The 15392-nt window shown below is 38.5% G+C and overlaps 1 protein-coding gene across 4 annotated transcripts in view; it reads right to left on the minus strand.

The window, feature by feature from the left end:
* Positions 1-15392, minus strand: part of KCNIP4 (potassium voltage-gated channel interacting protein 4) — a 384901-nt gene that overhangs the window by 167754 nt on the left and 201755 nt on the right. Inside the window, exon 1 of one of the 4 annotated variants that reach the window (XM_030947765.1) lies at positions 6319-6679. The exons of the other annotated variants lie outside the window; for them this stretch is intronic. Within the exon in view, the coding sequence (XP_030803625.1) occupies positions 6319-6418 (100 nt within the window). The 5' untranslated portion in view covers positions 6419-6679. Of the gene's footprint in view, positions 1-6318; positions 6680-15392 lie in introns of those variants that run through there. 4 annotated transcript variants of the gene reach the window in all.

Genomic DNA, 15392 nt, shown 5'->3' on the forward strand with positions numbered 1-15392 from the left:
CAAAACTCACTTCTCTGGTAACCCTTTTTCTTTTCTGTTTCAGATGTTTGGTTTATTTTCTGTATTAGAATTTGGTTTTAGTAATGAGGGCTAAAATAATAATCACATTTCTTCCATGTAAAATTAGACAGTATTCCCTACAATAACTGATATAACCACTGATAAATAAATATCTGATTAATAAACATGTATTTATCTGATGTCCGCTCCATTTCTTTCATTATCTCAAATCATCAGCAATAAGCAAATAGCTCTTGTAGTCCACTTTGGATGATTGAAATTTTGTGTGTTTACAGAAGAACATTTTTTTGACTATTGATCCAATAAAAAAAACGTGCTTAGAGAACCACATACCTCTAGAGATACCTCTGGGAAAAATGACTGCAGAAAGGAAAAAACAGAGTTGTTATGTCAGATTAAATCATCTGCCTCATTCGATCTAGGCAGCATTCAGTCTGGCTGAACTGAACTTTTTATCAGGTGCTGAACAATTAATCACCAGAGAAATAGGTCAGGTAACTAAAGGAAGAACTCTCCCATAAAAAATAATAAACAAAATAACAATGGCTAAAACACAAGAACTTCTCTAAACCTTTAGAAGATGTACAATTATTTGTATGCAAAAACAACTGACGTACTAAACCTGAGGAATATTTTGAGTGAAGATTACTGAAGGTAAAAGCAGCAAGAAACATATATAAAAAATTAGGAATTCTGTAGGAAGATGCATTAGATAGTCAAAATGTTGCAACACTGCAATAAAGAGAGAAGCTTCAGTTAAAGACTCACTTTTCTTCTGTGGTATAGTATCTACATTACTTATAAATGTGATAGTAAGAGTGAATGTATTGAAAAAAAGGGAAATAACCAAATGAATTGAGGCATTTTAAACTCCCATAGGAAACTAAGACTTTTTTTAAATGTAAATTATAAAATACTAAGTTTGCAAAAAAGCATTGTATTGATAACTCAGAGTGTAGGACTCCATCCATTTCTTTGGCATCCTTTCAATTTCATTATTTATCTGCTTCGGTCTCTGTAGATGTAAAGCACTCACATTATTATGGAGTGTGGCAGTCAGTGTTGAGAACAAACTCTTCAGCAGACACTGACCTGGGAACACGAGGTTTTTCAGCAACAATGGACCAGAAGCCTTCAGAAGATGAGTCAGACATGACAGACTGCTTGAAGCAGGCATCCAACAGCTGAAGGCACCTATTACAAATTCTCATGGCTAGCAAGTTGTTTTTCTTAACTCGCTATTTCTCATTTTTCTAAGACTGTATACATAAATTGAAGCTTCTAGTATGAAAAATGGGAAGAGCCTTTCTCTTATTCATTCTGCCCAGTAGTGGCTTGCTGACCAGTCACGCAGGATGCACAACCGGGTCAGATGTTCACATGTACATAATTCCAAACAAACTACAGAGTACATGCTGCTGTCTACAACTGACTTGCTAGTGCTGTTTGAGCTACATATTCAATCAAGAAAAAAATTCACTGGAGTTCTGTCTTAAAGATTTCTATCTACTGCTCACTCATCCACATATGAGGAGTTGTTCCAACAACTGTTTTGATTCAATTTATCTTGTAATTTATGAAGACTTAATCGAACAGATTACTTCTAAGAAATGCCTGGAATTATTAATATTAAAATTTCTATCATATTTTTGTCTTTTTCCCACTGTCAGCTCTGCCTAATCATTTCACATTGGTCCATGTTTGTTTCCATACTTCACAATCCTGTGCATAACTCTCTTTGACATCCAGACAGATTTAAGAAAAGAAAAATGGCACAAAAGCCCCTATGTTTATTACACGCTATTTTTGGATGAAATGCTAGTCATTACAAATCTTCTGAAATGAATATTAAAGAAAATCTTGACAGAGCACTGCAAGAAGCTGCTCAGAGAGTTCATGGAACCTCCTTCACTGGAAGTGGTCAAAGCCTGCCTGGATGTGACCCCACGCAACTTGATCCATGTGAACCTGCTTTAGAAGGGGGTTGGACTAGATGATCTCCAGAGGCCCCTTCCAACCCAACCATTCTGTGATTCTGAGGTATTACTCCTTTTCCATCCATGAAGAACAGTGTGAGGAGGGACATCACTGTGGAAATGCTGACATTCCCACAAGATCATAGCCTAGATGGCAAAACCGCTCCAGAGGCTCTGCAGTTTCAGAGCAACCACAAGTAACTCCCACTTCATTTCCAGTCATATACTGTCCTTGTCAAAATTGTTATAAATATCACAAGCAACTACCTATGTGTCTGTGGTTTTGCTCTTTTTTCCAGCTGATGAATGGGAAGTTGTTAATAGCCAAGATTACTAAAATGAGATTAGAAGCTGCTTTGATATTTTGGAGGAATCAAGCGTTTCAGTAATTCAGCTCGATTATTACAATTTTAGTTGCAAAGTTCTACTGCTGCCAGTCTCAGAACATCTAAACAAGGATTTTAATAGATACCAATAACAGAGATAAGGAACCCACATTTTACAGTAATATATATGGCTACTTCCACGCCATTCTTTTCTATTAGATGTTCTAACTGCAGTTAGAGAATTTCCTAAAAATCAAGGTACTCCTATATAAATACTTTTGATCACTCATCTAATTTAGATTTCTTCTCTGAACCTTATTCCTAATGGTGTAGGTTTCAATGCATACCTTGATAAAGAGGGGTCTATTTTTCTGTTTATTTCATTCATAAGTGATTTAGGTTTTGAAAAGCAATCCAGGTTTTCCAAGAGACTTTAGGACAAAGCCATTTTAACTTAGGAATGGGCTGACTTCATGATGCCTCAACCTCTCTGTCCTCAATACTTTACCCAGAGAAACTGACATAGAAGGAAGATACAAAGAAAACCTCTTCCATTTCTTCTCCAAGTTCATATGATCCTTATACATGAAGATCACAAAGTACCTCTCAGAAAAGTACTCAAATATACCGAAATCCTATAAATCAACATCCTGACTATGGCATAATCTCAAAATGGTAACCTCTTGTACATACAGCTACTCAGTTCTTGTATCTCACTCCGCTTATGAATGACTTTAGGAAAAACTTGCCTTACACGAAGAAATAATTTTAAATTGATACTAAGGTATATCTAGGAACAAACTTTCCTGATTAGGTATCAATGCATTACCCTTTACACCAAATAAATTACTGTATTAAAAAAGCAATAAAGCTTATCAAGAAGAACATAACCTAATTCATGAAGAGCTAAACATTTAACCTAGGGACAAAGCCTATGCAATCCACAGCCCATGACAGTGAATAAATCTATTCTGCTACTCATCACTTTAGGAGCTGTCATACAATATTCAAAACAACTATTTGAAAATACTTCTATAACAACAGTAAAGCCACTCAGCAGTTAAAGGCAACTGGGCAAAACCACAGAAAGCATACTGCAATCTAAGTGAGTGCAATGCATCATAAAATAATATTTAACTGAAAGATAAAGTCTCTGGAATCCACAACCTACTAAAGGGTATAAATCTGTTCTGCTACTTATCACTTTTAGAGCTGTCATACAATATTAAAAACATCTATTTGAAAATACTTCTTCTACAACAACAGAATCACTCAGCAGTTGAAGGCAATTGGACAAAACCACAGAAAGCATGCTGTAATCTGAGTGACTGCAGCAGAAATATAAAGAAGTATATAAAATATTTACTCTGAAAATACCTCATTATTTTCAAGAAAATGAAAATAATTGCATACTACTATTATGATAAAATTTGCATTGAAGAGTCTGAAGGAAGCAGACTATTTCTTACACTAGTTATTATGACAGTGAATAGAGTGCTCTTGATTTACATCATTAGGTTTGATTCTTCTCAATTCACAAAATTTCACAAAGTTCAGAATCATGACAATCCAGTGTAAGATAAGTTATCTTCCAGCTTTTGTTACCACGATAGGGACACAACAGGACTCTGAAACCTCAGTCTCTACCAAAGCTTCAAAATGAGTTTTAGCATCCTGTATTGGGTGCACTGTGTTAGAGATTATTACTGACTCTAAACTCCAGGTATATATAGGATGTGTTTGATATACTGCAAACTATTAAATTGTGGGGGAAAAAAAAAGGTTTTGCTGGGACATATTAACCTCTGTGAAAAAGAAAGAAAGGATATAACCTACCCAAACTCAGAAAATCTACAAATGTCCTTATAAAACCCAACATTTTCAGAAAGCTGAGACCAATATCCTCACTGGTTTTCAGTAAGGCAGATGGATAGTCTGACTATACTTGGGGTTTTTCAGCATTCTATTTAAAAACTCCTCTAATATTTGCACAATTTTACAATGTATATACTTTCCCTTCAAGAGTGGAAATTAATGCTTATTAACATATTGAAAAGTTCTTCAATTCTCTAGTAAAAGTGTAAAAATCTTCCTTTTTTCCTATTGTAATCAGTTTAGATCTTTAAATCACAAGTTTAAGGAAAAAAATGGGGAAGAAATCTGCACTGGTCCTGAACTGAGAGGAAAAAAAATCTTCAGTCTGTGAAGTTCAGCTAATGCCCATTGACACACACCATTCTTTATATCTGTTACTTGATTCTCATGTAACCTGCCTTTTAGGTCATTCACAGAAGTAGAACAACATGGAGGAACAGGGCATATATGTCTTCCAGTGTCCTGCACTAGGTAGGAAGAAACTTTCAGACTCTGTTCACACACAGAATCCCAGACTTCTGGCCAGTGAGACAGGCAAAACAGACATTTTTCTTACAGAAATAATACAACCACCTTCAGACATCTTCACTATACTTTGAATTGTCTTTCCATTATCAGCCTCTCCTGCCACAGCAACAAGTAGAGACAACAATCAAATTATGTATTTTACGAGGGAACCCAAACAGATGTGGCAATCAGACTCGACAGAGCACACCCAAGCATACCAAACAACCTAAAATGTAAATATAGATCTCTTCCCCCCTCCTCCCCCCCTCAGTCTTTGCAGCCTCTAATGCTGAAAATAACTTTTATGATAACATTTATCATGTTAATTAGTATTTATATTTAAACTGAACTCAGAAAAAAAAGGAAAATCAAAAGTCCATACATTTAAGGGAATCTCTGTGTTGTTATTTAAACTGGATACAATGTACTCGAACACAAACATAAAATCTTTATAAAAATGCACTTAATCTCTGCAGGGCTTTAAGATTCTATAATAAGATTCTAGCAAGTCCATGCAAGACAGCAACACAGAGAGAGAACCAGTTGTAACTTCCTCACTTAAAATCACTTCAAAGTAAGACTGTGTTTCTTGAAAGGGTTACATACACAGGACTACTTTAGACGATCTCATAGAGGAAAATTTTGCTTATTTCCTTAAACCATATTTTTTGTTATGAAACCATAATTAGTCAACAAAGTTGTCCTTTCCACAGGTGTATGTATGTACACTGTATTCAAATGCCAGCCTAGAGGAAGATTTAAGAATACAAAATTCTTTCAACAGTTGAGAAACAGACCATTTCAGACTGTAAACTAATAAAACACTAGGATGTAATAATTGTCATTACATTATCAACCATGCTGCAAATGGTGGTTTTTTAGTCTAACTCTTCATATGGTACAAATAACAGCTGTCTTAGAAATAATGTAAAAATAATAAATAATCCACTATTCCACATGTAAAAAGCACATGTAAAATAAAGTAGTCTTCTTGGTTTTAATTTTTACAGTTTTATAAAGAAACAATATTGCTAATAAAGGAGGGGATCTGCCTAAGAAAAACAAAGCATCAAACAATAAAATTTGCACATGATTGCCCTTAGTGAATGTTCAAGTTGCTTAGTTTGAATCTGAGGATTGTAGTTCTTCCTCAAGCATAGTTTAAAACATTAACAGTAAATTAAACATTCAACAGGTTTTTAAATGCTATAAAAGATGTATCTTGATCTCATAACAATTCTAATAGAGATGATGTTAACGTGAATACATTACAAAACAATTTTGATTACAAGACAGTTTGAAGGCAATATGATTGCCTGTAATCATACTAAAACCTGCTTTACCCTCCACTACTTTAAATGCACAGATTTAAAATAGGAATAAGAGATTCAGACTTTAACCCCTAAGTTTATACTGGCAGTTTCCTGGACACCAGTTTATTTCTCCTACAAAATTAAACCACCACAACCAACATCCACAGCAGACAGCCACTGATGTGCACGTCGCTCTCGAGGTGATTCGGGCAGTGCCTTACATCAGTTCACAGGTGCTCCTGCCTCGCTGCAAGAGAATAACCAGAACAGAAAAATGACGAGCCACTGAAAAGCACTCACCTTCTAAACCTGCTTCAATCAGCCCAAACTGTTCCAACACTTTTACAAAGAGCACAATCACGATCAACACCGCTATCATTTCAAGCCCTTCCAAGTTCATGGTGAGTTAGGTCATGGTCTGACCACCGCCACCGAGGAAAGTGTTCTTCTGCCCGGCTTTCTTTGCAAAGCCATTAAACTAGGCGCGGAAGGCTCCTGCGAGGCAAGGGGGCGAGTGGGAGGGGAGCGCCAGGGAGCACATCCCGGCTACCCCAGCGGAGGCCAGGAGAGGCGGGCGGCTCAGCTCCGGCCTGCCGGCACTGCCCGGCTCGGCACGGCCCGGCTCGGCACGGCCATGCGGGCAGCGGGGCCGGCCGGCGGGACACACCCGGGATCGCCGGGATAGGGCCCCGGGAGCGGTCGGCGCTGCCGGCGGGGGGAGCCGCTCCCGGGCTGGCGGCGGAGCCAGCGGCGGGCGCGGAGACGTTGCCGCGGCAACGCGGGGAGCGCCGGGCACGGACACGGACACGGACCCGGACCCAGCCCCGGACACGGACAAAGCCCCGGACACGGGCACGGGCAGGGGCACAGCCCCGCACACAGCCCCGGGCACTGACACGGTCACAGTCCCGGGCACTGACACGGGCACGGGCACGGGCACAGCCCCGGACACGGGCATAGCCACGGGCACAGCTCTGGGCACTGACACCGGCACGGACACCGGCACAGCCCCGGACAATGACACGGACACGAACACATCCCTGGACACTGACACGGGCACAGCCCCGGACACTGACATGGGCGCGGGCACAACCCTGGGCACGGGCACAGCCACGGGCACGGACACCGGCACAGCTCCAGACACAGCCCCGGGCACGGACACAGCCCCGCGGAGCTGCCCCGGCGCTCGAGGGGCTCGGGGTGGCCCCGCTGGCCCGGGAAGGGGCGGGACAGGCAGCCGGGGCACGAGTCCCATCGCCGCTCCCAGCTGTGGCCGGCTCCAGCCGGAGGATGTGTCGGTGCGGTACTTGCCAAGTTCTCCATTAGTACCTCCGGCTAAAACAGCTGCCTCGGTATGATAACATTCCACCTGTTGCATGTGGCAAGTAATACACAACATTGAATATGTAACAGCAAGCTAGGAATCCTTTTTTTGTTGGTTTGTTGGGGGGAGTTGTAATTATAGAAAAAAAAAAAGCTGTCTCAGACTCTCTAAGGCTTATTCTGTGGGCTGATTTGGAAAACAAAAATTGAAAAGACAAACAAAGAATCATAGTCTGAACCATAGAATGGTATGGTTTGGTTTGGAAGGGACCTTAAAGATCATTTAGTTCCAGTTCCCTCACCACAAGCAAGGGAACACCCCTACCACGAGACCAGATTGTTCAAAGCCCCATCCAACCTGGCTGTGAAAATTTCCAGGGATGGGGCAAGAAAAAGGAAAAGAAAGCTCATTTTTTTAATTGTTTCTTACTTCAGTAATATTTTCTAAACAAAGTCCTTTCCATGGAAAACATTCCCGGTGAAATACAGCAATGCTGACCTCAGGACTGAACTGGTAGCTTATACCACTAACAGCCATTGGCCTAGCTGCAACAGTCTGCAGTACTGCCATTGTCACATGCGGTGTGTTCATAGTTAAGGATTTACTCTTTAAATCCCTTAAAAATTTAGCATCTAAGAAGAAATTTACAATAGAAAACAGCACCTCTATTGCAGCAAAAAATGAGCAGGGGAACAACTGCAACTAATTTAATCCTGTCTGGTAGAGCACTGTCCCCCTCATGGCTGAAATAAATTACTGCCAAGGGCTCGGTTTTCTTTCTTTCCTTAGATAAGATTAAAAAAAATCATTATGTTATGTGAGAACTGGCAGAAAGTTCTAAGTCCCCCGGGTATACTTGCGTTATAATGGGTGTTGCCATTACTGAAAACAGTGGAATGAACTGAGAGTAATGGCACTAACAGATAGACTATAGGTACCTTTTTTGTACAGTGGATAGATAAAGCCTTACAGCATAATGTTCACGTGTCACTATTCTATGATTTTTACTCAGGATTGGGCTCACTGAAGCTGGTTAAACTTTTTCTGTCAGAAAATCTATGTTTCAACACTCCATCCTAAATATCTCAGTTCTGCAGGCAGATTTTCATTGGGAATCTTTGCTTTTACTTGCTGAAAACTTTCTCCTAATGTTCTTTATTTTTTCTCTCATTCAATCTTTGTTCCAAACAAGGCTAAATGTCTTCTCCCTCTAAGCCATCTTATCAATAGCTGTAAGGAAAGCAGGTCCAGCTTTCCTTCAATGTGGAACTAAAACAGACTAATTTATCAGGAACACAACATCTGCCATCTTGTATGCCTTCACCCAAAAGGTGGATACAACTTGGGTTTGGGTACGTGCAACTTCATCACCTGAAAGGACACACCCCTTTTAATTAATAGCTTTTGGTAATATTGGTCTGCTGAAAATTTAAAAATGAAAACACTTTTTAAAGGACTTTTTCAAAGGTACTTTTGTGGCAGTTCCACTTACTCAGGGCTGAAAGCAAAAAAGTGGAAAGCAGAGCTTGTGGTGGCAGTGCTGCAAAGCTGGCAGCTGCCATTGCCCTGCAAACTGGGACGCTGTGGCTGGCAGTGACTACACAAACACACGTGTCAGGGATCTGCCTCCTCAGGTATCAGCAAACTGAAGAGCATTTCCCAGAGGTGTAGCTGTACTGAACCTATGGCAAATTATGACTCTTCTTCCAAGAAACAGAAGAGAAATGAAGAATTAGTTTTACAGGTAGATGCCAAAGCACAGTAAGAATAATCTCCAGGGAAGGCAAGGTTTTTGCAAGAAAGCTGTGACTAAACTTCTGTTTCTCAAGTGCTGTGAACTAGCCATGATAATGCCTTTTTTCTTCCTTTTTGATATGACTGTAGGTAATCTAATGTGCAGTTTAATACATCTTCACTCATTAAGTTGTTGCTTTTGAGAAAAACAAAAGGTTTTTTTAAAACCTTACAATATTTCTCCTGTAGGAATACAAACAGCAAAGATCTGTCTCTCACCTTCACCTTCTTACCTGCTTAAAAATGGACCTGACTCAATGACAGGTAGGGTTACAAACTGCTTGACATTATTTGTCTCTCCAAGTACCTTGCCAAAAACAGTGATGTTGTGTATTGTTTTATTTTTTGCTCACCATGAAGAACAAAAAAAAGTGATCTTCACTTACCTATACAGTTCTATCTAAACATGACAGGAAGAATGAAGCTAACAATTGAAAGTATTGACATCCTATTTTTATCTCTTGCCTAACTACAAAAGCTTTAATGTATTGTAGAAGTAGTGTTCTAGTAGGAATGCAGGAAATAGGAACGGGAGGAAAGATATTAAGTCATAAATTACACGGTGTATAGGTTTTTTATACACAAGAGCATGAAGGCTTGTTTTTCTTATGTGTAACTGCAAATTAAAGGTTTCAGTCTTCAAGTATTATAAATGCTGTCTCCTTTTCATCAAAGCATTTTGCAGCATTATATTTTACTGTGAGAGTAAATATATTAAATTGAAGTCATTGGTTATATTTTCAGCTAGGAACATATCTAAATAGTCACTTCTCATCTTGCGATGGAGCTGTAAACTACAACACAATGACTCCATTTACTTTACCATGACTAAGATCCTCGATACCATTAATCTTAACTGCTATTGCTTAATGCTATGAAATGAAATGTTAATGTTAAAAAAAGAACCAATCCATTTAGACTGAAAATGATGAGTTGGTCCACAGATGGAGTCCCAGTAATGGTTATATTTCTTCCTTACACTTCATTTTCTTACACTCTTATGTTCATTTGGATGCTGGTAAGCCACTCCCAGATTTTCATCATGGTTTCCTGGAGGACAATCACTAACCTCTGATACTCCTCACCACCTCTCAAAATAGTTTATGGGAGTCTGGCCTGCAGAAATCAAAACCAAATTGGATTTTGTTTAAAACATAAAAGATTAGTGATCAGAGCTAAACTTGATGACCTTGGATAAAGCAGTGGGGGCTGCACATGTGCAATACCAGATTTGGGAAAGGCTATCATTAGTGGGGGAAAGTTAATGATAGAGTTAATTGGCAGAGCTGGGTGCAGAAGTCAATGCACTGCAAGAGAAAAATAAAATGAAATACCAGTGGGTCTCCCATGCCACCTATGAAGTCTGAGAACAAAACCTGTAATAGAGGACACAATTTCTTGATTTTTAACAGAAAAAACATAAATAATACTTTAACAGTAAAAATCATGATGTAAAGCCAGAGCAATCCAATGATTGCTTTATAAGCAATGTCCCTCCAACTAATTATAAAGATTGATAAAAATTTTGCCTATTTTTATTAAGAACAGCTTTGAATAAATATTCCAACATACAATAGAATCATTAAAATATGTTTTCCAGGTAGATATTTAAAAGGTCATAGGTTTTTGATCCTAAAAGGGGAAAACACGCTCTTTCTTTCCAAAGAAAATGGACCAAAAAATCTTAATGTATCATAAATTCAAATACTTTATTATCTTAGCAGCTAGCTGTTATTACACTGTAGTCTCCCTTTTTCTCACTCTTAAATTTACTACTAGCAATATAAATTAAGAGAATGAACTAAGACATTATTTTTTTAAATTAAAGAAATAAAACCTAGTAAATCTTCCAGCTCATCAAATCATGAGAAAACCAGAAATAAGGCGCAAACTTGTCTCTTTAATTTAACACTTTTTCTTAGTAATTATTTAATCTGAAAATCTGAAAAAAGTGACAAAATGCTATGATGTATTCAGCCACTCTAAATGTTAACTCTGATAAGGGCCAACACTGCAACTTTCCCTATAGGCATTAAGCCAGCATGACTTCCATAGTTTTCCCAGATTAAACACAGGTAAAAAAAGATCACAGCATTCTGATATCACACTGCCTTATTTCTACCTTTCCACAACTTTTATCTAAGTGTACATCCTGAACTGTGCCCAATGTTTTTCAGCTGTCACAATGCAAGGAGCTGCCACAGTTGAGTCTTGGCGATGCTTATGTCATGTCAGAAGATGCTTCCCTGTCCCACACAGGAAACCATTGTACTGATCTGCCCCTAAAGCAGCAGTTCAGACCCATGGCAGCAGGCAGCAATAATTCCAGGGCTGGCATGGAGGTTGTGTCTCATGCAAACTGTCTCCCATGGTGTGAGCAGGGCAGGGCATGATGTAGTCATGAAGCAGAAGTTCTGTCTCTTCACACTGGGTGCACAGTTAGATGGCAATACATAAATCCTGTGCTTTTACAGAACTGATTGAAATAGAAAAAATTATGCGCAGCAATTACTCATAAGCAGGCTTTTCAAAGACTAACAGAAAACATCTTTACATGATGTAGTTCCAGCTGAAAAGTATACCAGAAGATCTGGATAATATCATAACATCACTCCAGTTTTGGGTTGCTATAAATGTCAGAAGCAGCACAAAATCTGTCAATATATCACTTATTCTTTATAACCTTCTGAATATTATGTGGATATTCTGGAGCCCTTAATATGGAATTATGTTTCAAGTTTGTCCTTTTCCATGCAGTGAAAATATGGCTCCCTGAATCTGGTAGTGTATATTTCTGGAAAATATAACACTTACTGTGACCATGAACAATGTCATTAGAAGACAGAATCACATACCATTCTGATAACTCCATCTTTGCTACAGGGGTTTAAACCTCGTTAAGATAAAAAAAAAAGAACTTCAGAAATTTTCAATGCCTTAAAAATGCCAGACAACTGTATTTTAAAGCTGTCTGTGGAAACTGAAGATGAAAATTACTTGGCTGTTGTAGTTCCACAGCTGCAGTTCAACTGTTTCTTATTATTTGTTTGTGCTACTTCTTTATTAACAAGGAATTTTTTTCAAGTGTTTGCACTTGAGGGAACATACTGATCATTTTCCAAACTACAGAGAAATTCCTAGACTTTCAAAGTCACATAGAATGACAGGAGAGTTACCAATTGTCATTTGTAAAACTCTTATGCATCTTCAACAACAAAGAACTAATGTGGGCACCTTAATTTTGATTTTTGAGATAGTCACAGCATGTCAAGCAATGGTGCTTTATGAAACTGGATTTGATTTCTCTGAATAACAGCGGGCCACAAGGATCTCAGTGCCACACACAGCTGTGGGACACCTGCACAAGTGGCAGCAGGCCTCCAGCACCTTATTGCACCATGGTTCATCAGGGCTGTTGGTACACGACCCACACCTGCAGTGCATTTCAGGTGTTATTCTGCCAAGGCATAAGCATGTGAGTTAACACTCATGACACAAATGGTTTCATTGAAACATTCCTAGACATGTCAGTCCTGCAGTCTTTTAACCTGGGTGTCACCTCTTACACATTCCTCCCTTTCTACTTAAAAATCTCATGTATATTTAATGCCTGCAGAGCAACAGCTCTAAGATTCAGTGTTTCTTCCCTGCCCAGCAACTAAATCTTTAATGCAGGCTTCATGGGTTTGCTCCTCAGCTATTGTGACCTCCTCTTTTCTGTCTTTGTCCAGTGCTGTCTTGCTCCTCTTCATCCACTTAGGATACTGCCACAAAATTCATCTTTCTTGCTTACCTCGCCAACAATTTCAGTCTTCCCTCTGCATTTCTAGTGGATCCACTTCATCACATGCAAAATATCTGCTGTCACCTTCAAGGCCAGTCTTAAAATACTACTGTCATACCTACTCACTGTTGACTTTTAGAGAATATTGAACTGTTAAGACACCCAAGTAGTCATTTTAGCCTTACTTATTCATAAATTAGACCTTATTCATAAGAAATGTTTCTGGATTTAATACAGCCCCTTAATGTTCTGAAATATTATTATAACTGCATGTGGATGCTTACATTTTTGAAGCCACAGCTGTGGAAAGGGGTGAGAAATTAATGAGAAAATGTGGTAAAATTTTCATCCAGATAGCAAAGCAAGAAGACACATCTTAAATAATTAGAAATATCATTAATAATTAGAAATAAATTCTGTGGTTTGCTACCTCTTTTGCTACAGATTATTGGAAAACTGTCAGGCTTTCTGCAGACTTTAGCTGTGAACATTGCATTAAGTTGACTTTATCACAAATATGATTAGGAATAGCCTTAAAATAAAGAGACTGACAGAAAAGTTCCTCCAGTTCAGCTGATGCAGCATGTGGATGTTCTCCAGACTTTTCCTTCTAATCCCTTGCTGGTTCATTAGCAGCTCACTGCAGACAACAAAAGACTTATGCCAATCAACAGTAAAAGTCCCAGGAAAGCCTAGCTCATATGCCCATGGAAAACAACTTGAGAGTTTGGAGAAAGACAGCATTTTTCATAGTTCTGCTTTTAAAAACCCAGAGAACCACAAAACAAGACAGAACCAACAAGCTAGGGAAATCTGAAGCTGATGTCTATAGAACCCTTCAGCCTAACTTAAACCCTAGAGTGCTGTTAGTCCAAAGAGCAAGCTCCTACTTTTCCCAGAAGTTTTTATTGAGACAAATGACAGAACAAGAGAGTGGCAAGTTCTTTTTGTTTGTTTGTTTTTCAGACTGGTTATACAAAGCCAACCATCATATATTAAATAAATAAGGCAAGCTGACAGACACTCAGTTTCCTTCTGCCTTATTACCTACTTGGAGCACTATGAAGGAGCCCAAGTTTCTTCCTAACAATTTGAGAGTCTTTAAATTTCTTTCCTGCAGATCTCTACCATGTATAAATCTGATACAGGGAAATCCATGTGCCTAAGCAAAGCTTGTTTTAGGCTCAGTTTTGCTGGGAGTGTTGGTTTGAGAGGAGGGTGATGCTAAGCCATCTTATTACAGGGACTCATGAAAAGTGCATGAGGGTGCCTGAAGAATCATGGGGGATGGCACCATTTTTCTCATGGTCAATAAAAACACTTAAAAATAACTATACCAACCGTATATTTAATAGTATTCTTTACCTTGTTGATAGTCCATGACAATTAATGATTGTTTTAAACCATCCGATGAGGATACATGGATGGACTTTTTGTGAGAAAAGCTACACAGAAACACACACTTGGGTAGCATTCTCAGCAGACAGTCCAAACTACATCAGTTGCATGTGTGGTCTTTACAGCACACATTTGTGAAACATTAGTGAAACAACCCAGAAAGACATAAAGAAGTGACATTTTTTAATTAAATGAACAGAAGATTTCTGTGCATTGAGCACCAAGACTTAAATATTCCTAAACTCAGAAGAAATATTCTTAAATTAATAGGCAGAGAATTCTTCTCGTTATTTAAATTTTTTCTCCCTTGCCTGTTTTTATGCAATATAAATGCCTGTATCACCACTTCCTTCCTCATTTTTGCACTATTTGGTTTCCAGGGAATATTTTTCTTTATAAAGTGGTCATTTGCATATAAAAATATGTATTATTACAGACTCATAATTCTATTGGTTCTTTAGTCCTCATTTCTTTAGTCCTCTGTGCTGTTTGAAAGCTACTTTTATTTAAATTCATATTTGCTGCACTGGAAAGATTAGGTCTTGATTTAAGCCTTCTCCACTTCAGTCTGTAAGGTGAATGTGTTTATGTGTGAGCTGGTAACCTTCCAAAATAGTCTGAAAATTTCTGGAGCAAAGACAGACCCAGTGGACACACAAACAACAAACAGGACACTGAAATTTATTTACATATTAATCTTTAAATACATCAAGAGACTGTTGCTTTTTCATTTTAATCTCTTACAAGAATTTCTATAAAAGGTCAGGTAATATTTCCTTTGTTTTTCTATTCACTAGCAACATATAATGAAGAGAGCTTTGAATGTTCCAGGGAGTTCAGCAATGTAAAATAACATGAAATATGACATGTAACCCATCTCATTTGTCAAAACAAACAAAAACCAAGTAGGACACATGCAAAGCTTCACTACAGTTAGGTATTTATTCCTTTCGCTTTCTCTGAATACCTTATTGGTTATTTGATAGATGGTCAATCCCCACTGAGTAAAAGAGCCCACATTTTCTCCTCATCTCTTGAAAACATAAAAGGGCTTACTCAAACAGCAAGGTTGAG

This window comes from Camarhynchus parvulus, chromosome 4 (assembly GCF_901933205.1).
Source record: "Camarhynchus parvulus chromosome 4, STF_HiC, whole genome shotgun sequence".
NCBI lineage: Eukaryota > Metazoa > Chordata > Aves > Passeriformes > Thraupidae > Camarhynchus > Camarhynchus parvulus.